The sequence below is a fragment of the Ictalurus punctatus genome, chromosome 5 (assembly GCF_001660625.3).
Source record: "Ictalurus punctatus breed USDA103 chromosome 5, Coco_2.0, whole genome shotgun sequence".
Lineage (NCBI taxonomy): Eukaryota > Metazoa > Chordata > Actinopteri > Siluriformes > Ictaluridae > Ictalurus > Ictalurus punctatus.
In genome coordinates, this window is record NC_030420.2 from 9,002,673 (window position 1) to 9,029,931 (window position 27,259).

General features: G+C 38.1%; 1 protein-coding gene across 2 annotated transcripts; it reads right to left on the reverse strand.

The window, feature by feature from the left end:
• Positions 1-754: 754 nt before the first annotated feature.
• Positions 755-26,887, reverse strand: LOC108265386 (solute carrier family 35 member E2A). Of its 2 annotated transcripts, none has more exons than XM_047155475.2 (9): positions 26,706-26,887; positions 20,015-20,459; positions 15,047-15,182; positions 13,891-14,018; positions 12,995-13,115; positions 12,824-12,877; positions 10,803-10,875; positions 7,659-7,804; positions 755-3,868 (listed from the first exon to the last, which is right to left on the reverse strand). In XM_047155475.2, exons 2-9 carry the CDS (start codon positions 20,304-20,306, stop codon positions 3,640-3,642), a joined length of 1,179 nt encoding a protein of 392 aa, XP_047011431.1. In that variant the 5' UTR covers positions 20,307-20,459; positions 26,706-26,887; the 3' UTR covers positions 755-3,639. The 2 variants fall into 2 exon arrangements, with proteins under 2 accessions (XP_047011431.1, XP_017323139.1); XM_017467650.3 differs by having other exon boundaries at positions 26,573-26,887.
• Between the last annotated feature and the right edge of the window lie 372 nt (positions 26,888-27,259).

Genomic DNA, 27,259 nt, shown 5'->3' on the forward strand with positions numbered 1-27,259 from the left:
CTGAAGCAGCGAGACAAACCCAAACATTTCTACCACCGTGCTTCACAGTTTGTATGAGGTGCTTCTCCTGAAAAGCTATCTTTCTCACCTCTTTCTGATTGTAGAAGCATGCACTTTGACACCAATAGTTGCAAGAATTACTAGCAGATCCTGTGATGACATTTTGGAGTTCATAGAGACTTTGTTTTGCATCGGACGGTCTGCTCTTTGGATGAATTTTCTGGAACGGCCAGTCCTGGACAAATTGGCAGTCCTTTGAAATCTGCACCATTTGTAGATTATTTTCCGTACAGTGGAATGATGTATTTCAAATAATTTGGAGATTTTTTTTAAATCCCTTGCCGGACTCATAAGCATCCACAACTGTTTTTCTGAAGTCCTTACAGAACTCTTTAGATCTTGGCATGATGACATCACACCAGACACTAGATATGAGAGGGGTATAAATAAGACAGGTTCCACCTGCACTCCCTAAGCAGGTTCTAATCACTGGCACCCAATCCTGAACACCTGATATTAATTTTATTGTTTCGAAGGTGTAATAATTTAGTGGTGTATTTACTTTTCCATGTGACTGATCTGCTTTTTGTGCATTTAAATTGTGAAAATGACTACAAAATGTAAATTTTATGTGTCATTTGATAGTGTGTATCACCTTTTAATAAGCACTGTTTCAAAGAGGATCAAATGTTTGCTTGTCCAAATATAAATATAAAAAAAGCCAATGATTTCCACAGGATGTACTTATTGACTGCAAGTAGTCATGTAATGTGTGTTTCTGAAACAGACAAACGCACAATTTATCACTCATTCCTTACAGAATCTTTAAGGGAGTTGACCAGAAAGAGTAAAATAACCATCAAAATTTGCATTCCGTTTAATATAAATTTGAGAATAAATTCGACATTTTCCCTCTAAATAAAAAATTACACCTGTACACCTCGTCAATGCACAGATTGAACATTTACACAGGTCAGACCAATTTGTACAGACAAAAATACATATGAAACATTTTCAGTATTAAAATGTGAACTTCATTAGTGGTTAATAAAGAAACAAACAAACATGGCCATCTCATATAGTCCTTCCAGTTGTTAAGACAGTCATACTGATATATCCACCTATAATAATTGAAAGAAATTAAATTACAGTTTAAAACATCTGGCTAATGAAAGATTTTCAAAATCAAATTACACAGGTTTATAACACTTCATGTACAACTCGCTGGTACACAGACCAAGTAAAAGACCAAAATCTGAGGCTCTTAGTTGAGTGTAAAATAGATGACTGACTATTAAACAGTCTTTAGCTCAGTAGTCTAAGGAACACAAGTTCTGTCAGAAACGTAGGGCCTTCACAGGTTCTGTTATTAGTATTCTGTCAGTAACAGACATTTGGCCCGGGACGGACGGTCGGACAGACTGTAAGCTCTGGTAGAGACTGTAAATTGTCCCGACGACAGACAACAGTACAATGAAGATTGACTAACAGTACAATGCAAATTTATCTGCATCAAAGTGTCTTGCATCATGAATGCAGTGCATCATCCCTGTATAACAAACAGAACTGTGTTACTGACTAAAGAACAAATATCTCTCTAATCAGGAAAAAAAAAAAACCCCAAACAAACCCAAAAAGACAGGGATGCAACAATACATCAATATGTATCAACAGGTCACACATTAATACCTAAAGATGAGCTGTGTTGCATTCCAGTGTAAAAAGGATCACGGTTTAAAGAACGAACTTCTCCACAGTCATACAACAAAGTGGTCGTAGCTGCTCGTAGCTCATTCAAAGTATAGGAACTACCCGAAAAGTTGTGGTATGTTTAAATCTTGAAACGATTAAAAAAAAAAAAGTCTATAATAAATCATGTATTAGTTCAGCTTATTTCTAGACTTTTTTTGTTCTAATTTCAAGCTTTAAATAGATTGTTCTAAGAACAGGCACATTTTGTTAATAGTCAAGCATTTATTTCTAAAGAAGCAAAATTGTATGAATAAAAAATCTGAAGCTTATGACAAAAATTTGACTATTGGATAAGTTATTTATAGTAGAATTTGTGTACTTAAAAAGTAAAAAAAAAAAAAAAGATAGAGGAATGTATAATCACAAACTGACCAGAGACATCCATCACAGTGTCAGTCTGGCCTATGGACAGTCATGGTCTGGATTGATTTGGACCCTAAATATATGTTGTTTTTTTGGTCAATAGTAATTTTGAGGCCTTGTTCATAACCATAATAGTAGTCTTTTCTACATCTTCAAAAAGACTTAATAAAAAATGTACACTTTGGCTGAAATGTAGATCATTAAATAATGTCAGCGATCTTTTTTTTATGTCGCTGGCTCACTGTGAAAAATGTCGTTTTTTTAGCAGCCTTATTTGTTAGTGCTCACAATAACTGTTTTTTTTTTTATTTTTAGAAATCATAGATAATCTGAAAAATGATAACTACTGTATTTTTTACATAATAGTTAAATGCCCAAGCTATACTGACAGTGGTACATTTAATATTAGCACTTGTGCTACAAGGCTGACATTGGTCAATAGTGGTACAAGTAAGTAGGCCGTGGATATTAAGATGTGTTCAAAGAACGCGTACCATTGGAACAGTTTGTTTCTTGGGTTAAAACCCCAGTTCTATTCTCAGATGTCACAATTGGGTAGTGGTGGTGGTGCTAAAACAGCAACTCCTCTTTTCTCCACCCACAATACTAGATTTACAACACAACTTTGCTAATATTCCCTCACCTAGGGCTGGGCGATATTTCGATAGAATACCAATATTGTGATAAATGATTACGTGATGCACTTTTCTGAGATACCGTTGGTATAGTAATGTATTTTTTTATATATACTATTTTATTACGATTTTTTTTTTTTTTACCTTTTTAAAAAATAATAATTACATATTAAATGGTACTGAATGGATGCTGTTGATTTGACATACTTTAAAAAAACAACAACTAAATCTTGTTTGTTTTTGTAGGCATTAAAGAAAAGTATTGTCAGACTCAGTTTAACAATTTTTTACTACTGTTGTTTAGCCAAATTATATATCGTTATACACATAGTGTATCGCAGAAATGTCCTCAAGTATCGTGATATGATATTTTTGTCATATCACCCAGCCCTACCCTCACCACATTTCCACTATTTTATTTACTCGTGTGATGCTGATTAGATCGTCCCTAGGCGTCTATATGATCGTATATGTGCAAGCACAAAAAAGGGTGAAGTGGTTTTTAAAATGTACAGAAGCAACGGATATTTAAACATATTGAAACTATATCCTGCCAACTAATCGGCAAAGTCGTCTAATTAAGACAGCAACGTGCCTATGCACATATACCTAAATTAAAAGAAATTGAACAAATCACCAAAGAATATTTTGCTTCTGGTCAATTCCGAACAAATAATCTGCTCCTTATTAGACCCTCTACCTTTAGCTATGCAAGTGTACAACTTATGTGAGGTATCTAATAAGTCATAAGGGGAATTCGATGAGGACGTGTTGGGGGGAAAACAAGAAAGAAAAAAAAGATAGTTGGAAGATTACTTTTCTCCAACTCTTGGAAAACTGAAATAAATATAAAAACTTCTATCCTTGGAGGATTTAAGTCCCAGCTGATTCAGTCAGCAGCTTTTATGTTGGACTCTTGAAGTAAGGGTCTGTGGTCTGAATCTGCTGACTGGGCGAGATATTGCAGAGTATTCCTCTGCGCTTGTTTGGCTTTGTTGTACAGCAAAACTCCAACAAACACCATTAAGGTGCCCGCAGCAGATAACAGCGTGATGGGGTTACCGAACACGATGATGCTTAGCCAGATGGACAAAGCGTGCTTCACTGTGCTCGCCACACTGAGAAAGAAAAATGACACGAAAAGATTAGTATACAAGAAGTGAACGCTTTATGCTTTAAGTTGTTGCAAAAATTACGTTTATACCACAGCGCTATTAAATTCTTGCATCTGATTGGTCAGAAGATAGAACAGCAGCTCTGACAGTAGTTCCTGGTGTGATACAAATCACAGGTTTATATTAATGTGCTCAGGCTAATATGTTGTCATTTCTATAGTAACGACTCATTCACAGGGTTTTCCATGGCAGACATTCTAACAGGAACATCTGCTGTAGTAAAGAGAAATGAGACACTTGGGGAATGCTGTGGGCCAATCAAGTATCTCTTTGGTACAGACAAATTAAAAGAACAACCATCATAAAGTGTCTTAGTGAGGTTTTAGGCCAAAAGCTCCCACTGGTGTTCAGTTGTGCTGGGATCTGGTGATGTGATATGATCTGATCGAATGATTTGCAACATTTTTTATATTTAATCCAACCATTCAGTGAGCCCTTGTGCCCTGTGGATGGGGACAGTGTCCACCTGGAAGAGACCACTCCCATCAGGATAGATACACAGTGGTGCTTGAAAGTTTGTGAACCCCTTTAGAATTTTCTATACAAGTCCATATATATTATATATATATATATATATATATATATATATATATATATATGACCTAAAACCATCAAATGTTCTCAGAAGTCCTAAAAGCAGACAGAGAGAACCCAATTAAACAAAACAAGACAAAAATATTATACTTGGTCATTTATTTATTGAGGAAAACGATCAAATTTTACATATCTGTGAGTGGCAAAAGTATGTGAACCTCTAGGATTAGCAGTTAAATTGAAGGTGAAATTAGAGTCAGATGACTTCAATAAATGGGATGACAATCAGGTGTGAGTGAGCGACCGGTTTTATTTACAGAACAGGGACCTATCACATGTTTGTGGAATTGCATCATAGCATGAACAACAGAGATTTCTGAGGACCTCGGAAAAGGAGTTGTTGATGTTCATCAGGCTGGAAAAGGTTACAAAACCATTTATAAAGACGTTGGCCTTCACCAATCTACAGTCAGATTGATTGTGTACAAAAGGAGAAAATGGGAAACCATTGTCACGCTTCCCAGGAGTGGTCAACCAACAAATATCACTCCAATAGCAAATGTAAGCAAGTGTAATAGTCTGAGGTCACAAAGAAACCCAGGGTAACTTATAAGTGGCTAAAGGCCTCACTCACAATGGCTAATGTTAATGTTCATGAGTCCACCATCAGGAGAACAACAACAACAATGGTGTGCATGACAGGGTGGCAAGAAGAAAGACGCTGCTCTCCAGAAAGATCATTGCCGCCCTTCTGTAGTTTGCTAAAGATCACGTGGACAAGCCAGAAGGCTGTTGGAAAAATGTTTTGTGGATGGATGAGACATTTTGGTTTGAATGAGAAGCGTTATGTTTAGGCAAAGGAAAACACTGCATTCCAGCATAAGAACCTTATCCCATCTGTGAAACATGGTGGTGGTAGTATCATGGCTTGGGTAGGGCTGTGACGGTGGCCATGACAACTGCACCACTGGTGGTGGAGTGCCACCTGCGGTGGTGTCACATCACACGGCACGTTAATGTTTCTGCTTGAGCAGACACTATGACAAGTAGAAAGTACAATGTTTTGTATACAAGTGTAATAATAATAATAATAATAATAATAATAATAATAATAATAACAACAACTGCAATATTCATTTGTATTTATAGCCCATCATATAGTGGGAGATTTTATATTAATACACAAATTATGTAATCATAATCAAACCTTATATGGTGTTGTCTGTTAGTTTGGTGCGGGTTTGTTTGAGCGCGCCAAAATCCAGTCAGGCAAATTCTTGCTTTTACACTTCGGGTTCTGTCGCTGCAATGGACCTTGCTGGGAGACCAGATGGTTTCCCATTTGGGAAAATGTTACATCGGCGATCTGGGAACATTTTGGATTTGTGCCCAATGAGAGAGGTGAACCAATAAATTTGGATGAAGCCATATGTCGACAAGGCATGTTACCCAGCTGTGTTTTTAAATTTTTTTTATTTAATATTTAGATTTTTAATATATTATTTAGGTTACCATCCTACTGGTATTTCTTTCAAAGAAATAAAGCATTTGTCAGAAAAACATGCGACTGTGTACTCCATCTCTTTATTATCCACTCCCCTTACTATTCTCCCCTTGCAAACACAGTACCGTATCCCACAGCACCCTCAGGCTGTTTCTCATTGCAACAACATGACACAACAAGGCTGTATTGAATTGTTTCACATATGAAAGTGCTAAAATAAAGCCTCATTTAATCTTTTTAGATTTAGGTTTTTATTTAATTTAAGCCTATAAAATAGTATATAGTATATATAAAATATATAATTTTTATTATATTATATTACATTATATTAAATATTATATAGTGATAACTATTCATTTCTTCCATACCCCCTCCCCAAACACCTGCTCACCACGGTGGTTTAGTCATGGTGAAAAACTGCCACTGTCACAGCCCAAGGTTTGGGGTTGTTTTGCTGCATCTGAGCCAGGATGGCTTGATATCATCGATAAAACAATGCATTCATACACTGGCGAATTAAAAAAAAAATCTCAGGACATCTATCCATGAACTGAATCTCAAGAGAAAGTGGGTCATGCAGTAAAACAAAGACTCTAAGCACACAAGTCATTCTACCAAAGAATGCTTAAAGAAGAATAAAGTTAATGTTTTGGAATGGCCAAGTCAAAGTCCTGACCTTAATCTAATAGAAATGTTGTGGAAGAACCTGAAGCAAGCAGTTCATGTGAGGAAACCCACCAACATCCCAGAGCTGAAGCTGTTCTGAGCAATGGGCTAAAATTCCTCCAAGCTGACGTGTAGGACTGACCAACAATTACCGGAAACATTTAGTTGCAGTTATTGCTGCACAAGGGGGTCATAGCAGATACTGAAACCAAAGGTTCACATACTTCTGCCACTCACTTATATGTAATATCGGATCATTTTCAATCAATCAATCCACCCTCAATAAATAAACAACCAAGTATAATATTTAGTTAACTGGGCTTTCTTTGTTTGCTTTTAGGACTTGTATGAAAATGTGATGATGTTTTAAGTCATGTTCATGCAGAGATATAGAAAATTCTAAAGAGTTCACGAACCTTCAAGCACCACTGTATCTTTCATCATAGGAAAAAGATGATAAGTCAGAATAACTTTTTATTGATTTGCAAAGACTCCTAACTCTAAAGGGACAAGTGACACAAACCAAGGCAGTAAAATTCCTCCCAGAAAATAACAAAGCTTCTGGTTTTTCCTTTAATTAGTCACCTGCATGGTTATAGAGCAAGGATTTCTGCCAGTTTTGTCACTGCCAGTTGCCAGCCACTAGCTGAAATACCTCGGTTATGAACATCACACCCAGTCACCATTTTGAACTCATTATAGGACTCATGTAACATTATAAGGAGGCTGTGCGTGTTACACGGAGGAAAGACATGTCAGGAGCAAGCAAAATGGTTCCAACATCATCCTTTAAACTATCCGATCAATCTAATTTTTATCCATCAAATACTCACACAACACAGCTGATTGAAAAGTTGAAGCCTTCCACTTAACCTACTAAACCCATTCCAATTATTCACACAATCTCCAGACATATTCCTATTCCTTTCATATTCAATGTACTTTCAGTTCTGGTGCTCAGTCTGTATTCCAAGTACACAACTGTTTTATGATAACTATAGAGACTGAATGACCAGATGCTGTTCCTACCTGAAAGTGACAGGTGATATGCGTCCCATGAGGGCGTAGGCCGTGACGCTCTGCAGATGAAACAGGACTCCGTCAAACAGCAACAGCACCACAATGTCCTGGGTCAGGTTTAAGCCACGCCCACTTTTCCCAAACAAATGGATATCCTGAGGGTATGAGTTGGAGAAGCACTACAGGTGACATTGTGAATCCACAATTTGCTTAGAGGTCCATATTTTATACCTACATTGCCCTCCAATAATATTGGCACCCTTGGTAAATATGAGCAAAGAAGGCTGTGAAAAATTGTCTTTATTGTTGTCCTTTTGATCATTTGTTAAAAAAATTCACAAAAATACTTTGCTCTCAGGGAAATCAAAAGAAATTGTTAAATATAGGGGTGCAACAATTATTGGTACCCTTTTAGTCAATACTTTGTGCTACCTCCCTTTGCCAAGATAACAGCTCTGAGTCTTCTATAATGCTTGACGAGGTTGGAGAATACATGACAAGGGATCTGAGACCGTTCCTCCATACAGGATCTCTCTAGATCCTTCAAATTTTGAGGTCCACGCAGGTGGACTCTCCTTTTCAGTTCACCCCACAGGTTTTCTATAGGTTTCAAGTCAGGGGACTGCGATGGCCATGGCAGGACCTTGATTTTGTGGTCAGTAAACCATTTGTGTGTTGATTTTGATGTATGTTTTGGATCATTGTCCTGCTGGAAGATCCAACCACAGCCCATTTGAAACTATCTGGCAGAGGCGGCCAGGTTTATATTTAATAATAGTAATAATAATAATAATAATAATAATAATAATAATAATAAACTTTATTTAATAAACCGCCTTTTAAAGCAGATTCTCAAAGCTCTGTGCACAAAATAAGCAGTACACAGGAAAAAAAAAAAAGTTAATAAGAATAACAACAATAATAATAAAAGTAGACATCAACGGTCAAATGCAAGTTTAAAAAAAAGTATGTCTTGAGTTGAGCTTTAAATATGCCAAAGATCTGAGCTTCCCTAAGTTCGAGAGGAAGAGAGTTCCAAAGGAAAGAGCAGAGACAGAAAGAGCCCCGTCACCCATAGATTTTAAGCAGGTTCGTGGAACAGTTAACAAATTACACAATGAGGAGCGCAGTCTGCGATTTGGGGTGTAAGGAATCAATAAAGCAGATAAGTAATTATGAGCCAAGCCATGTAATGCTTAGTATGTTAATTTTAAAATCGACACGGAACCTGACTGCGAGCCAGTGCAAGGACTCCAGAACAGGAGTAATATGATCGCTGCCAGGATCCTGACTGGGACCTGGAAATACAGAGTTTTGTACATATTGCAGTTTATTGATTGTGGATTTAGACACTCCGGCTAAAACGGTGTTACAGTAATCTAGCCGAGTGACAACAAATTAGTTAATCAGCTTTTCAGCTACAGGAGAAGTTTAGCATAGGGTGCAGTCTTGCTATATTTTTGAGGTGAAAAAAGGATGCTTTAACAGTGCTCTGAACAAAAGAATCAAATGTAAGGCTGGTAACAAAAATTACTCCAAGGTTCCTCATCTTACTTTGAGTCTCTAGAACAGAACCATCAACAAACAAGGACAGTGGACCAGCTTTGAGAATTTGATGATGGGAACCTATAAGCATAACTTCAATTTTTCCACTATTCAGGCACAGAAAATTATTATTCATCCATGTTTTTATCTCAGAAATACAGTCAGAAAGAAAACAAAATCTGGTGAAAACCTTGATGTTTGAGTGAATGTAGATTTGGGTATCGTCAGCATAAAAGTGATAATGCAGGCCGAGCGATCGCAGCAGATGCCCAAGTGGAGATAAATAAATATTGAAAAGTAAACGGCCTAAAACTGATCCCTGAGGAACACCAGTGAGCACAGAACTGGTGTCAGACCTGTAACCACCCATAGAAATAAACTGGGAACGGTCAGCAAAATAAGATTTAAACCAATTTAAAACCGTCCCCGACACAGCAAAAACACTTTCAAGGCAAGTAAGTAAAAGACCACGATCAACAGTATCGAAGACAGCTCTAAGATCAATAAGTATAAGAATGAAAGTAGCTCCAGAATCAGAGACCATCAACAAGTCATTGGTAACTTTGACCAACGCTGTTTCATTGCTGTGAAGTTTACAAAAACCTGACTGAAGGGGTTCAAAGAGGATATTAATTGCAAGATGATTACACATTACACAACTGAGAGCCAACAACACACTCAAGTATTTTTGCCAAAAATGGAAGATTTGAGATGGGACGAAAATTGTTAAAATCATCCACGGCAGCATTTTTAAAAATTTGCTACAGGTATAACAGCAGCGGTCTTTAGTCCTGCTGGAACGACCCCAGTCTCCAATGATTCATATATAATGCTGAGAATAGTAGGGCACCAAACATCAAAGCACATTTTAAATAGGTTTGTGGGAATTGGATCCAGCAAGAAAGTGGTTGATTTCATGCTGGATACCTCCCTTGTGAGAGCCTCAGAATCAAGCAGTAAGAAATGAGTGAAAGAAACACCAGTGAACCCAGATGGATGAAGGGGAGTGAAGAGGCAGAGTCAGGTGTAACAGAAATTTCTTTGCGAACATTATCAGTCTTAGAATTAAAAAACTGAAAAGAATTAAATAGCTGCTGAGAAACAGGTAAAGTGTTAATAGCATTAACTCGAAGCAATCTGTTTATGGTTTGGAACAAGTGTCTGGGATTTCTTTGATTGTTTACAATAGCCTGAGAGAAATAAGATGATCTTTCAGTCTCAATTAATGCTCACATTCAAGCCAGTAAGGCTCTCTCTCTCTCTCTTTATATATATATATATATATATATATATATATATATATATATATATATATATATATATATATATATATATATATATATATAGAGAGAGAGAGAGAGAGAGAGAGAGATGTGACTAGAAATAATATTTTTGAGAGCGGTGCTTCCATACAATCTCTTACATTGTCAATGTTTACCATGTTGTCATTATAAAATGAAAGAGTAAGAGTGGAGACAAGAGTGTCTGTGAGGAAAAATGGCATGCTGAGTCCAAAAAACCCCCCAAAACAAACAAACAAAAAACCCCAATTACCCACACACCCTATATACAGAATACTTTTATAGTTCATCAAAAGCACTGACTGACCATGAGGAAGGCCCAGGCAGGAATGAGCATGACCACCGCAGCTGCACTAGTGAAGAACTGCAGTTCTGGAGGGCTACATAGGAGAAAAATACACATTTACAAATTATGAGTCACTTTCAGAGCAATTCCAACTTCCAATTCCATGCTACATTCACGTTTAATAACACGCCACTTCATATTTAGCAGAAGACATTTTTTTAACCGATATATTTGAGAAGACAAGGCTTGTGGAAGATTGCAGCGTAAAGAGAATTAGACAAAAGAAAGCACATCTGATTAATATCTTCAAACTGGCATTCAGGGAGTTGTTGCTTAAAAGTTCAGTGCAACTTACGACGTAGTTAAGACATGATAATGACTGAGGTTTTAAAGACATGTTTGACAACATACTTTACAGTCCAAAAGTCATTCTGCCTCGTTATGAATATGTTATGAAAACAAATATATTATATGGCACATTATTTACTCATATTACTGTGACTAAATTTGTTTAAGCAATCTCTGTTTGCTTTATATTGGTTTACACTTCTGTAAAACTAGATGTATCCTCATAAGGCACAGAGTTGGAAGGAAAAAACATGCATACGCACGCGCGTTCAGCTTGTAATCTGAGAACCCACACAAGCAGGAAATGTCTGTTAATGTTGGAGAGTTCAAAATCACCTGCACAAATCATTCCAGATAGTATATCTATTTTCCTTCATTTTATTGGAGAGAAAAAGACTGCTCTTTGGCAGAAATTTGTACGAGTGTACTCCGATGAGTTTGTGGAGTGCATAACAGTAAGCAGGTCTATATAGGTCTTAATATACTTGCTGATAAACGTCACTGGATATTGTGGAAGTGAAATAGTGTGTAGAGAGGATAATACTGTTATAATGCACTTCTTACTACAGAAAAGGGAACATGTTAGAACGAGCTCGTTAATGTAAACCCGGAGCCGACACTACTGACAGAGCCGCTGTTAGAGAAAATGAGCATCTTCTGCCCAAATAGATTAGATGACTCCATGGCTGAAATTCCCATACAGAATGACATTTGGATAACTCTAGTATAAGGGCTTTTCACACTGTGCTTCACCCCGGGTTACTGTCGCTCAAAACCCCGATTTTAACTCCGGGTACAGGAACTTTTCACACCTGAAATTTAGAAGCGGGGTTAGCACTGCTTTCTCCCCGGGGTTATAAAAACCTGATCCGAAGCACTGCGGTGCCAAACGTGTACAAACGTGTACTAAGCAACAGACACCCAATCAGAAATTGAACAGCGCGTGACTCATATCACGTGCTTTGTTCGTATACAGAAACCCTGCAGGGTGTGTAGACAATATCGGCAGTGTTTGAGGGACGGTGGGGGGGGGTCAAATGGTGACATGTCAAATTGGAGAGAATAGGAGACGATTTTATTTTCTACAGCTATGTTCAGAAAAGTCTCTTCAGGACAAACTGGATGGCACAGTCAGAAATAACAGTGTATTTAAGGAACTGACGTTGAAGCTGGATAGCAACAAACGCCTGGTCAACTAGGCGACAAAAAGATAACAATGCCGCTACTGTAAAGTAAACACAAGACTCTCCACGCTTAAAAGGAACCCCCCCCCCCAAAAAAAATATATTCAAATAATACACTCCTCTGTTTTCTTTCGTTTGTTTTTTTCCGACTTTGCGCGTCTCGGGAGGCTTAAAAACACCCAAGAAGGATTTACGTGGCGAGGTTTTTTTCCTCACTGAGGAGAAAGTGTGAGACAAGCTCTTATTTAAACTACATTCACGTGCTGTATATATCCATCATGGTTGTTGACACTGCAAATATGCAAAGAAGGTGGTTAACCCAGGGTTTAGGAATGTACAGTGCAAAACTTCAGATTATGAATACCCAGGATTAACTGTTAAAAAATATGAGCAGCGTGAAACAAGATAACACAGGATTCCGTATCGCCGGGGTTTACAATGACCCAAGTTTAATGATTTCAAGTGTGAAAAGCCCTAAAAGATGCACTATGGAGAACACAAAACACTCACCTGAATTTATATTTGTCCCCACTTAGCAACTTCTTAGAAAATACATTCTGTAAGCTACAACGTAAAACAGAAAAGAAAAATCAACAGTAAAGTCAAATATTAAATGTTAATTAGATAACAAGGTACTGGAAGCAAGTGCAATAAACATAAATGTGTATTGATGACATGTACCAGTCCATGATGTTCGTGGAGAGAGCAGCAGAGAAGCCCAGCATGTTGAAACTGATTTCAGTGGCTGTACAGAGAGCAAGTCCGGCCATTACTGGGAACAGAGACAAGTTCACCCAAAGACCTGTTGATCAAAACACACAACGTGCTGTTAATGGATGTGTTCAAATGCATGCCATGATGATTATTTGCTACGTTCCTGAAAGTCAACTGTGCCATTAAGGTTCGAGATCTATTGAGATACTGTTGTCTCTGGCTTCCTCACTAACCCAGCTTAGGCGTGTAAAGAAAAGTATCGGTTCAGAAAAAAACGTAAAGAATAAAACGCTCGGGTATGCTGTTAGAGGAAAACAATCACAGCTGGGGTGGTGTGATGCAGTTAGACATGAATGGGAGTTAATTGACTCCACCCGGAAGTTTCATATTTTCTTATGAAAGAACATCCTGAAGTGTTTCGCTCCTCTTATACTACAGCAACAATTCCAATTATTTACTTATTCACGCGGTTGATAATTACACTCAGTGTTGTGTAATGTCCTCAAGACGAGTTCCTGTAATCATTCGCATTATAATTCTTCTCTCTCGAAAAACAAAAACACACAAAATTTACTTTAAGAGCTTAATAGATTCTATTGAAAGTAGCTGTTCAAATACTCCAGAAATTTCTCTCTGGACCTTTGGAAGTCCTATTGACTCAACGACTAGCCTTGAAATGAAAATAGAAAGCAGAACATGAAAAGTTACTGCACGATATCCTGTTAATCTTTAATGCAGGACTTATCAGCAATGCTGATATGACAGACAACTGCAGTATGAAATGAATAAACAATCAGTAAACGCCCTGTTCGGTGTCGTGAGCATCGTGACTGATTTCAGGATGATTCAAGTCTGTATGATACCTGTGTATTCCCCCAATATCAGTCTGGACATTATGACGGTGAAGATGGGTGCGGAGCTTTTCACAGTCTCAGCAAACGACACGGCTATGCTTTTCAGGCTAACCAGCCCCAACACCACAGTGGTGAACCTGACAGGAAAGCAAAGAGGAAAAGATTAACAAAATAATCACCATAATCATATTCCAGGACTTACTATTCTAGGAAAGAGGTTTAATATTTTGCATGTTATTATCACAACAGAACACAAACTGCTAATTTAACCTAATGCTTTTTCAGTTTATAGTACCAAACTGGATTCTACTGTCTAGAGTACAACTGAACTAATCGAATTTTTAGCGAATGTATTGTACGTGTTAATCGAATGGGTTTAATTCAAATCTCCGTAACTCACAAACAATAGGCCTGCATTGATATTGTAATCCAGGACCTAACGTGTCCTGACGGCAGAGACTTAATAAATAATAAAATGCTCTTTGGCGCTAATATATCATTCCGTACAGAATTTTGCAGAGTTTTTTTTTTTTTTTTGATTATTTCGGTCAAAAATGCCCAATTTTGCTGACGATTTTTTTCTTCAAAATTTCCGATGCAACTTGCAGAGTTTTTTGTGTGTGTGCCTTTTTCAGAAAACTACCTGAATTGGCGAAGCTGCAATTGCACGAAATTGTTCTGCCTGGTCTTTAACAGTGATGTTTGTTGGTAAACATTAACTGTACTCATGCAAGCTCCTCTGAATACTGCAGCGGTTGCTTGATTTTGCGTTCATTTCTGTGATCGCAAAAATCTCAAAATCCCGGAAGGACTGCTAAACAGCCGAATTTCCAATGTACACATTTGCATAAGTTGGATTATGTCCATAAAAAAAAACCTGCGCCGTGTCTAGCGCAATAACAATCGTGAAATCGAATCGAATATTTTTTTCAGTATGGAAGGTACATGAATCATTTCAAACAGTGATTTGTAAGGAATTTGCAGTACAGTACAGCTTTGTTTTGAATCTATGCACATGAAGCTTAATAAGCAAAGCAGATGGATATTGAACCTTCTAATAGCACACACTGGTGCTCATCAAACGAGTTTCCAGGTCAACTGCTGGGCGATAAGGCCTCATAAAACTGATGGACAGAAAAAAACAAAAGGCAACAGCGAGGCACACCTCATTAATCCCACGAAGAGCATGATCATGAGAAAGTTGGGAGGGTATTCAACACGGGATTTGTGCTGGTACAGGCAACAAGGCACAAACATCTTGATGCAGCCAATCACTGTGGTGGAGAGCATCTGTACAGCACCTGAAACATAAGATGAGCTGGGAATAACGCAAAGAACATGCACTAGAGCATTTGAGACAGCATTTTGCATAGCGCTAAAGAGCTTCTGTTGAAATTTACTCAACAATTGTCAGGGAAAAGAGAACAGAAAGCACAAATGACTAGGTTCACACAGGTGCGTTGTTTATGAAAGTTAAAGGGTCCATACTAGGGCTGCACAATTAATCGGATATCGATCGCAATTACGATTTTGACTGCCCACGATTAAATGAACATGATCGACTGCAATATTGATGTTTAAAGTTCGTCCTCCGCTCATAGAAAACGCCGCTGCAGATCAAAACAAGCGCTTCCTAACCTTGTAGTCAATCACATAGAGCGGTGCAGGGATGACATCGTTTTATAATGCCAAAACCGGAAACGGTGTTAGCATTTTAGCCCTCGAGCGGCCAGTTTCGCTGCGAGCTCCAGCGCGAGGGGAAATCATGATACTAACATGATGCTAAATGGCACTAAGGAAGTTGTCGGACATTAAACCTCATCATGCCGAACGGGAAAAAGTACTTTGTGCGACTGTGAATAAATATTTATTCGCACCGGTGCGAGTGACCTGTTCGGAGTTGTATAATACAATCGGAATAAAAACTACAGGAAGTCCAAAATGCATCTACACCACGCAACAGTTACTTTCACACTGCTTTTCATCTCCTCAGTCAACCAAACAAGTGTTTAAATACTGCAGAGAAGCCATTATGATGACAAGAGTAACACTGAACATCATCTGCTTCGACTTCCCGATCTCACAAACCGCCATCTTTTATTGATCCCGCAAAATGACCTGAACTTTCACCTGCTCGTTTAAACACAGCGCTGTCGGGCGGAGTAAATTAATAATAATGCTAACGCTACAAGGTGGGTATAATTCAAACTTCTTTATTAAATAATTACTCACAAATCATAATCAAGATTAGCAACTGTTCAGAAGGAGTACACTGCTGCTCTCCTTCACGCTCTTCACTAACTCAAATACATAGCATATACACTTCATTTAAACTTAGTGTTGCCAGATATCACTAGAAAAGTCAGCACAAGTTTCCATGTTTTGATTTAATCCCCCCAAAAAGTAATATTATCAGCAGACATGGCAACGCTGTACTGGGGAACTGATCTAAAAGGAATAACTGATAAACAAACAGAAAACTAATAAAATGTAAAGACAGAAAATGTGCTTAGTTATAAATAAATCATTTAATATAAAAAATAGATATTATAATAACTTCATAAAATATAAATAAAATGAGAAATTAAATAAAGTTTAATTACTATGGGTTGCATTTAATATCAATTTGACATTAAGCTTAGTAAGCTATCTCCTTAGAAGGCTATTAGCCTTTTTCCTAATATGGAGCATGCCTGTGTTAATCTACTTTTAATTAGGACTATTGTTTAAGAAATGTTAAAATAAATATTTTATGCTTGTTTATTTATCAATTAACCAACAGTATTTCTCATTGCTATTATTATAATTCAATTAACAGTGACCATGAGCAGAGAGCTTACTTTTAACTGTTTATGACCTCCTGATTAAAGTTTAAACAAGAAAAGATTGGTATCTGGATCGGTTTCGGTCGTAAAAATCCTGATCTGAGCATCACTAATGAACACCGTTAAACTAAAGCGTTTTGTATCTGACAGGTAAATTAACTCACCCAATCACATCCTATATGAGATTATTCAGATATATACACAATATACACAGAGCAGTTCGAGAACTGACTCCAGCCCAGAACCATGACAGTTACATTTAGTTTATCAGAAGGTAAATTATTTTGTCATGGCTCACACTATGTTCCTAAATTCTGTCATAATTGACCAGCTCAAGTTTTCTCATGCCTACTTGTGTGTTATACTGCGGCACATTAATGTTATCAACCAATAAATAAATAAATAATTAAAAAAATAAATACATAAACAAACTGTGCTCCTAAATTTTTGTAATTAAAAGAAATTGTCTTGCGTCTCTCCTCCTGTAAACACTGTTATTGCCTTTTCTGCACACGCCTGAATTGTTTTCATTTGGTTGCATATTGATATATTTGATGCATATTTTCATTTGGTTGATGGCTTTTTTATTTTTACTTATACAATATTTTGGATAGAATTTTATTTATATTTTGCTTCTACGAGATGATGCACTTTAAGGATCAGTCTAATTTGATGCAAAGATTTGTACATTAGCAGGAATGTAGCAAAACATGGAGGTGAAAGCAGCGGTCTGTTTATTTAAATGTGAAAGTACAATAAAAATAGGTTGTCCCTAAAATCAATGAATAATCGTGAGAAATAATTGAGATCTCAATATTGATCAAAATAACCGGGATTATCATTTTGGCCATAATCGTGCAGCTCTAGTCCATAGATTAGCATTCTCAACCCCATACTATCCATTTTACTGGAATAAGAAGTAGCACTGGATATATACTCCATTATTTTGTGAAATTGGATACATACAACCCCAGAGAGCGGTTCTGTTTTATTATTTTTTTTTTTAAAGCTTGACATTATTCACCTCTAAATTAATCATAGCTGTATAAAGAGACAGTACAATAACAGTAACAATACCTTGTTAATCATTGACACGCAAGGGACACACACTGGAGAATATGCCACAACTTCAGCATGGTGCTGCGAATGCGGGTAAGTGGGAGTGCGATAAGTGGAAGTGTGCACAGACAAACTGTGTAACCGACAAATCCACTTGTGGGAAATCGGTAATAAACATCATGCTAAAACTTAAAGGAACAGTTTTCCCGCAAAATGCTATGAAGTCTCTTTTCCATCAATTTTCTGTACTGCTTATTCTACACATGGTCGCAGGGGACAAGTGTGTGTGTGTGTGTGTGTGTGTGTGTGTGTGTGTGTGTGTGTGTGTGTGTGTATACACATACAGTATCTCACTAAAGTGAGTACACCCCTCACATTTTTGCAAATATTTGATTATATCTTTTCATGTGACGACACTGAAGAAATGACACTTTGCTACAATGTAAAGTAGTGAGTGTACAGCTTGTGTAACAGTGTAAATTTGCTGCCCCCTCAAAATAACTAAGGACATGGATTACTGGAATGAATGAATGATGAATGAATGCCTTTTATTGTCACTATACATATGTACAATGAAATTAAGAGCCACTCCTTTTTGTTCCGTGCAAACATATACATTCAATACACAAGAAGAATAAACAGATAATACACAGATAAATAAATAAGATAAATAAACAAAATAAATAAACAAGATATACAATATATGCAAGATATATGCACGATAGATAGATATTAGGGTGGATGGGGGAGGTACTATGAAATGCACAGTTTGAGACAATATATACATATGCTGTGGACTCAGTACGTGTGTTTGTTTATCATGGTAATAGCTTTTGGGAAGAAACTATTCTTAAATCTACTAGTCCTTGTTTTGATGCACCTGTAACGTCTCCCTGAGGGCAACAGATTGAACAGATAGATAAACTTATTTGGTTCAGATGGTGTCAAGCGTGTGTGGCGGCAACCAGGTGCGGAGTACAAAGACAAGTGTGTCTTGCCTACAGTCAAGCATGGTGGTGGGATTGTCATGGTCTGGGGCTGCATGAGGGCTGCCGGCACTGGGGAGCTACAGTTCATTGAAGGAAGCATGAATGCCAACATGTACTGTGACATACCGAAGCAGAGCATGATCCCCTCCTCTCAGAGACTGGGCCGCAGGGCAGTATTCCAGCATGATAACGACCCCAAACACACAATATGACCACTGCCTTGCTAAAGAAGCTGAGGGTGAAGGTGATGGACTAAACCCTATTGAGCATCTGTAGGGCATCCTCAAACAAAGGTGGAGGAGCACAAGGTCTCTAACATCCACCAGCTCCGTGATGTCGTCATGGAGGAGTGGAAGAGGACTCCAGTGGCAACCTGTGAAGCTCTGGTGAACTCCATGCCAAGAGGGTTAAGGCAGTGCTGGAAAATAATGGCGGCCACACAAAATATTGACACTTTGGGCCCAATTTGGACATTTTCACTTAGGGGTGTACTCACTTTTGTTGCCAGCGGTTTAGACATTAATGGCTGTGTGTTGAATTATTTTAAGGGGACAGAAAATTTCCACTGTTACACAAGCTGTACACTCACTACTTTACATTGTAGCTGTAATGAAAGTGTCATTTCTTCAGTGTTGTCACATGAAAAGGTATAAATCAAATATTTACAAAAATGTGAGGGATGTACTCACTTTTGTGAGATACTGTAATATATATATATCTGATGAATAAATATATTTGTGGTATAAGATGAATAAATCACTTTTAGACAAATATAATAGCATGACCTCAAAGGTTTCAACATCCTTTGGACAATCAGGTTTGAGAATTAAATAGTGCTGTGTGTCATTCTTTATATATATATATATATATATATATATATATATATATATACATATACACACACACACACACACACACACACACACATACATACATACATATACATATTTTCCCCACCTGTAAACACATTTTTTCAAGACACCAAGGAAGTAGGTGTGGAATAATTGAATACTTAAGCCCTGCTGAAACACACCACCCAGTTTTTGACCCACATGTAATTGGTAAATGTCAAGTTATGAATACAGCCTCAGTCGTTTGCCTTAAGCTCTGCCAGCTTTAACAGCTCGTGTACACAAATAAAAGAAACTTGACATCAACACGCTGTAGCGACAAAGTGCAGTGGTCTTGGTGATTCAAAACAAAGCTGACAATAACTTCATTCATGCGTACAAGAATTCTACAGACGTGCCGACCACTCACCCAGTACACTTGGCTCTCCCTCCAGCAGGGATAGGATGTACTTGTTCAGAAAGAGCGTGCAGAAGCTGAAGAAGTACCACAGGCCGAGGTATACCAACGCTCTGGAATTCCACACGCCCGAGTCGGCCTCGATCACCGTCGTCTCGGTAATGGTGACTTTCAAGACGTGCTCACTGGGTACACTCTCGCTGCGCGCCAAGATCACCCGCTCCTGACGCGGCCTCCTGAACGGCAAAAGAAGCTTCGAGAACACGGATCTCCCCGCTCGGCCATCGCTCGGCAGGGCGCACATAGTGAGCGCGGGGCTTTCAAGGAGCACCCGCTCTTTGGGAAGCAGGGGGGAGAAAGTGAAGAGACGTCTCTACTCCATCGTAAAGGGTATAATGTCACTCAGTGGGTGTAGAGGAGCATGTTGAAGAGTCTAGTAGTAGAAGTCGGACGTTCTCTGTAATAAAGAGCAGAAATTGGTGCATTCAGGTATACGGCGTGAGATCGTTAGTACAGTTAGAACAAGGACGTTTTTGTTCTGAGACAGGTCAGTAAGAATTATACTATTCTATCATGCTGAGATTCCTTGCCTATGTTGAAGTCTTACAAAGGAGGAGTTGTGCTTTATGTTATATCATCTGCATACACTTGGTGTATGCTAATTACTGTTTTTCAGCTAGCTTCTGTAGCTGTTACTAGGCTGGATCCAGTCACCTCACCATGACTAATGAAAGGGAAAAGTGAAAGATTTCTCAAGATTTCAGTACACTTTTCAACACTCTTGTTTTGCATCTGTCGAGAAGCCCAGGGCATTTATGCTATTAAATAAGGTTTGTCTGACAGGAGCTGAGAAATATTTTCCTATTATAAACAATCCATGTATTTAAATATTACGTTCACTATTCAAATGTGGAATATACTGGTTATTTATCAGAGTGTTTGATCTCTGAACTTTCCACCAACAGAGCACGTTAGGTACCACATGACATTACTTACAAGCTGTCTTTTTTTTTTTTTTTTTTTGGCGTTATTGAGGGTTTTTTGTGGGTTGCAATTCCAATTCAAGTGACCGCACAAACCAGCTAATAACTATAAGAACTCCATCACAAATACAACAACTTTGATAATGGTGGGTTGTGATTCCCACTAGTACTAGAACCACTAGTACATGGAATAAATACATGAAACTTACAAAGAGGAAATATTTCAACCGCAGAACAGTAGACACAAACATGAAACACAAGAAATGGACAGTGCTGCTCTACAAGCACATAGCAGTACAGCTCAAAACAAAACAACACGTATTCAACATTCAAACTGCAAGAAATGCTGACTAGAAGCAAAAAAACAAACAAAAAAACAACAAAAAACCGCAAGCCACTGACTCTATATGAAAGGTTGCACATGAAAGCTTTCGCTCTCCCCAGAAGGTAGCTGTCGTATGATAGGGGAGACCTAACTGGTATGAGAGAATTACCCAAGAGTCAATAAGGTGAAACTTACAAGTTTCTTACAGAGCTAGCGCTGCTGTCAGACAGTGACAACCTGTTATCAACTTTAATCTTGTTGTGCCAGATTCCTACAGTGATAGGTGCATGCTGGCTGGAGACCTACTTTGGATTCTATTCTATTCAGTGGTCAGAGATGTTGCTCCTGTGTGGTGTGCGTTTTGTGCATCACAATTGACACATTTTACCTAAGCCCCACCACAAGTATTTTAATGCAAAGACTTCCCGACATACTATGCAAATGATAAATAAACATGTTCTGAGTTAACAAATGCATGGTCTGAATTACCACCACTGTCCAAATGGGTTTAAAAAAAAAAAGGGGCAGAGCTCACCTCTCTAGGAGTAAACTGTCTAAAATATATCCCAGTGTTCCTGACATGTGTGAAAAATGCAAACTTTCGCCGAGTAACCTGAGTAATATGTTTGCTCTCTGTCCTAAACTGCAGAACTTTTGGAACTCTTTCTTTGAAACTATGTCCGACGTTCTTAAAATCAAATTGGATGTCTGTCCTTTAATTGCCATCTTTGGTGTTTCAACTCAGCGTCAGCCTCTGAACCATAAAGAAGCTAGTGTTGTGGCCTTTGCATCGTTACTTGCTCGGTGCAGAATACTGTTGTCTTGGATCTCTCCACAACCCCCCTCTATATCAGTCCGGCTTAAAGACTTAATGTATGTTTTTTTGAAACTTAGAAAGCTCAAGTACAACATCAGAGGCAGGGGTGACTCATTTTTGGGAAAATGGCAAAAATTTATTACCTACTTCAATGATGAACGCACCCTGGAGGTGGCTTGAGGAGAGGCAGGCGGTCATCATCTTACCTTTTTTTTTTTCTTTGAATGTTTGTTTGTTATTGTTTTTGTTTCCCCCTTTCTTTTGGTTTTGGCTGTGGTTGTTGGGTGTGGTGTTATAATGTGTAAAATGCAAATTTCCAATAAAAATTCTATGATCAATAAAAAAAAAAAAGGAAAAAAAAAAGACTAACTTGTCTCTCAGATATACTTAATAAACAGTTTAGGTCAAAAGCTCATATACAGTGCATCAAGAAAGTATTCACAGCGCTTCACTGCTTTTTTTTGTTTTTTTACTTTTAATAAATTTGCAAAGATTTCAAACAAACTTCTTTCACTGTGTCATTATGCGATATTGTTTGTAGAATTTTGAGGAAAATAATGAATTGAATCCATTTTGGAATAAGGCTGTAACATAACAAAATGTGGAAAAAGTGAAGCGCTGTGAATACTTTCCGGATGCGCTGTACGCCTTGCAGAATCTGCAAAATGTTAATATATTTTTAAAAAGAAGAAGAAGAAAAAAAAAAAAAAAAAAAAAAAAAAAGGGACCATTAAAATTGCATGGTGTTTTTTTAATTTAGTGCTGCCCTGAATGAGCTATTTCACATAACAGATGTTTACATCTAGTCCACAAGTCACAATAATAAAAGAACTGACACAAAAGAACCAGTTCAGAAGTTTGCATCCACTTGATTCTTAATACTGTGTGTTGTTACCTGGATGATCCACGACTATTTTGATGTTTTGTGATAGTTGTTCATGAGTCCCTTGTTTGACCTGAGCAGTTAAACTGCCCACTGTTCTTCAGAAAAATCCTCCAGGCCCTGCAAATTCAGTTAGTACTGTGTCTTGTGGACTAGATGCAAACATCTGTTATGTGAAATAACTTATTCAGGGCAAAGCTGTCATGGCCTAAGTCTTAAAATCGCTTAATCCGGCCCTGAACACCATATTCATATGGACAGTTAATTAGGCCTTGGTACAAGGTACAAACCTTATCAAGACTTCTGCACTATCCTTACACAAAATAACAACCTTACTTCTTGGTACACGTGTAGATGTGCCAGACCCATATTACACGTGTTCAAAAATATCGCATGATCTGACGAAACTACACAAGCCAGTCTCAACAATGAAGCCTGACTCCAGCTTGCTACAGGACTTGCCCAGTCTAATCTGGGAAAAGAACTGGGACAGCTTGTAGCTGTGTAATCACCACAATTATGATGATTAACACATGTGTCTGACTGAATGTTAGATAAGTGGTGCACATTGTTCATGTCAATTAAAGGAATGTAGAGTCACCTGGCTCTAAAAATAGCTCTCTTTTTAAAACAAAACAATCATCTCCATGTTAATTGGCTTTCTGATGAATGTTTGTTTCCTGACTAAAGTTCTTTGTGTATGTGCCAGCTCTGTTCAGGCTTGTTCAGTTTACTTAATAAAAAAATTTAAACAACCCTTCCCATGTTGTTGCATGTTTCTTCTAGAACAAGAACATTCATTTATCACCATGTCCAGTTATACCGTGTATAGACACACATGATGATGGTGCTGCATTATACCCGAGACAAATGACGAGCTATGATGCTGTACTGACCTTCTGTGAAGTCATAAGGAAAAATCTAAATATCCAGTCTCATCTCCAAACGCATCTGTTCATGAACATTTTCACAAAGGAGACCTGAAAGCACTGGCCTAAGCAAAGTAGAATAAAATTAAAAAAAATAAAATAAACATGACCCCAGACTAAAGACTAAAATACAATAAAACAAAATAGATGGATTTCTTTCTTAACTAACGAGCTACAGTCATCTCCAGATATATTGGCACCCTCCAAGATAACTGACAAAAATGCTTGTCTAAAATCAACTCCAATCTATACGATTCCACGCAAAACCACTTACGTTTTCGATCATAAAACCCACTCGGGGAACTACTATTGTAAAAGCGCAGTATTTGTAATCTCAAGAGTATATACTGATTGATCTAAAGTTGGGTTCCCACTGGACGATTCTGGCCATGATTTGGTCGTTTCAGACAAATTTTGAGAATATAAAAGTTTCCTATAATCCAAGGCCAAAATCTGTAGTCTTTGTTCGCTAGTTTGACGTGTTCCCTGACAGCCGATTAATGGCCGTTGCGATCAAATTTTTCCTAAGATCTGAGGCCCAGTCCTGTAGTGTGGCTTCTCCTACTCTGTACGAGTCTTCTTGCGTGCGTCCGTTTTTCGCGTCTTGACTGTCGTACAGTCCGACATTAATGACAACTGAGATCCTACAGTGGGACACGGCTTACATCGGGGATCATGCTTGTACGGTCTGACAAGCAACAGTCGCAAAAGTCTATAAAGGCTTAAAGCAGTGGTCTCCATCCCTCTTCCCTGAGATCTACCTTCCTGCAGGTTTCATCTCCAACCAAAATCTAACACACCTGCACCATCAAGAACTTCTTATGGCAAAATTACATGGTCAGGTGGGCACGATTATGGTTGGAGCGGAAGTCTTCAGGAAGGTAGATCTCCAGGAACAGTTTTGGTGACCACTGATCTAAATCAAACACTTCCAAGTATATAGACTCAATTAAAGTGAAACTCATTAAAGGGGAAAAGTGCTAATATGTTTACTGTTAAAGCTGTGAGCGGCCATGTTGATTTGACGTTACTCCGTAAATAGGAAAGGAACTCGTATTGTGCGTTCAAGTGCTCCTGGGAAATTCGTATTTACGACGTCAGGTGTGTTCAAGTCACTTTGGTTGGAGCAAGATGGTGGTGTACCTTGCCTTAATTAACTCCATAAAAAAAAACACCAACCATGTTTTTTTTTTTTTTTTTTTTTTTAAACTCTACTTCTAGAAAATGAAGAACAAAAATAACGTGCATCAGGTGTGTGGTTTGCTTTTTTTTTATGGTTTTAATCAAAGTTTATAGTGGCTTTATATTATCATTACCTATTATACGGTAATTGTACAGTTCTATCATATTTTGTGTAGACATTTAGCTTGTTTTAATGTAAATTTAAAAAGCAGACACATACTAATGGAAATCAGCTTCTGAGATGAGTAAACGTTCAATTTTCTACAAATTTACAGTCAACTACAGACGTCGCATCTGTTGATTCCATTGTGTTTTCTTACTGAATCGCCCCCTGACTTGGAAAATCCGAGCTCAAACAAAATCCAGGAGTTTCCCCACTCATAAAGACGACTTTGTAGTGGCGTCCTTGTGCGTTTGACTCGTAAAATACGATCTTTCCGACATGACTTGAACGCACCAGTGGTCGAAGAGACTTCCAGAAGAATTTCGAGTTGAGGGGACGCTTTCTTTGGCTTGTGCTAGTCAGAGACGTGGCATTACAAGTTGCAAGCTCAAGGTGAACGCAGCACAAGACCAATAATAAACAGATGTGTTCACATGTGACATTATAAAACAAAAAACTAGCATTCATGGAAGGAGTCTCCAGTAGCAGCCGGCAGGTTTTAGGCCAGATAAAGCCTTCAGGACAGAGGAGTTTGCACTTTAAGTTGTGTTGAATTCAGGAGAGAGAGAGAGAGAGAGAGAGAGAGAGAGAGAGAGAGAGAGGACGGTAATTACTACAACAATAAGTATAACTATACCTCTTTCAAATACATGACATTCATTAAAGTTAATATTTGTTAATTTGTAGTACAAGAGGAATAAAACACTTCAGAACGTGTGTTTACAGGAAAACGTTTAACTTCAGGGTGCTAATAGGCTAAAAGTAGCCTATTTTATTCTTCTTTCTTTCTTTAATAAATAGTGAGGTATGTCCTACATGTCGCCATAGCAACTGAGCGGGGTTTAAGATTAGCTTCCTTCGTGGAAAGGACATGGAGGGAAATTAGCCTTGTTTTTGTTGAAATAAAACCCCTGCCTTTTTGAGTTAGCTGGCTTTTGTGAAATATCCCTCTGGAGCTGACACAGTACTCTGTAACCAGGACAATAGCAAACCTGAACAAAAGTAGTTTCCTCAAGTGTCGTAAAGACGTACAGTTTAGTGTGGAGGGAAACTATAAAGCATTTAAAAGGAGGTGAGTAATGATCAGCAGTCCTGAGCTACAGCACTTAGGTTCAGCTCTAATTCAACAGCATAGCCAGGTAGTTTCATTATACTTCGAGAACACAACAAAGAGGCGACAATTTACTGTTTACGATCTGACCATAAGCCCTACACACATCATAATTGTCAATTAATGCAAACTCCAGTGTATTAACCGCACAGAGTAGAGAAGAGAAGAGCACGTTACCTGCCACATAGTGCTTTTCTTCTTGAAATTAGCTCTCCAACAACAAACCGCACCACTTCACCATCGCTAAAACGCCTACAATACCAGTGCAGCTTGACATCAGAACATCGGAGCCTGTAAACTACACACTTACACGTCCACCAAAACCCTGAATCCAGATAACCTCTCGTGGGTTTGTTGTTATTCAATACGGATGCTGAAAATTTACGCCGCAAGACTTCCCTCTGCTCCGCCACAACGTGTCGATGGTCCTATCAAGTCCCCAATGCCAAATGTCTTCCTACTTCCTACATAAGTGCACTCCAAATTGTGCAAAACAACTGCTTCTAGTGCCCTAGGTATACTCTGTGAAGTTATTTTGGGATTTAACCCACCTTTTTAGCCGTGGTTGGCCCGTTCGAAAAAAGTGTTGTTTGGTTCCTAACTGCGTAAAATCGCGCAGTACGCCTTTCCTATTAAATGTTATTTAAATTGATGTATAAATATGATATTGTGTGACATTAATTATGAAGAATATTCTGCTATATTATGTGGCGTGTATACAGAACAAATGCGGGACTAAGAAAAAACAAACAAGTAGATGAAAATAAATGTATTGCACTTTTAGCACGCGTTACTGATGGAAAGAAAAACGCTTAGAGGTAAAAGCGGAAGTGGGCGTATTGTCATCACCCAGCCCCTCCTGCT

Bases quoted from the DNA above. Each gene is read 5' to 3' on its own strand.
- LOC108265386 (XM_047155475.2), bottom strand. From the start codon at position 20,306: ATGTGCGCCCTGCCGAGCGATGGCCGAGCGGGGAGATCCGTGTTCTCG. The intron at 13,116-13,890 runs GTATCATACAGA...TTTGATCAACAG, and splicing joins GATATTGGGGGAATACACAG to GTCTTTGGGTGAACTTGTCT. The intron at 3,869-7,658 runs GTAGGAACAGCA...TTTCTTTCTCAG, and splicing joins ATATCACCTGTCACTTTCAG to TGTGGCGAGCACAGTGAAGC.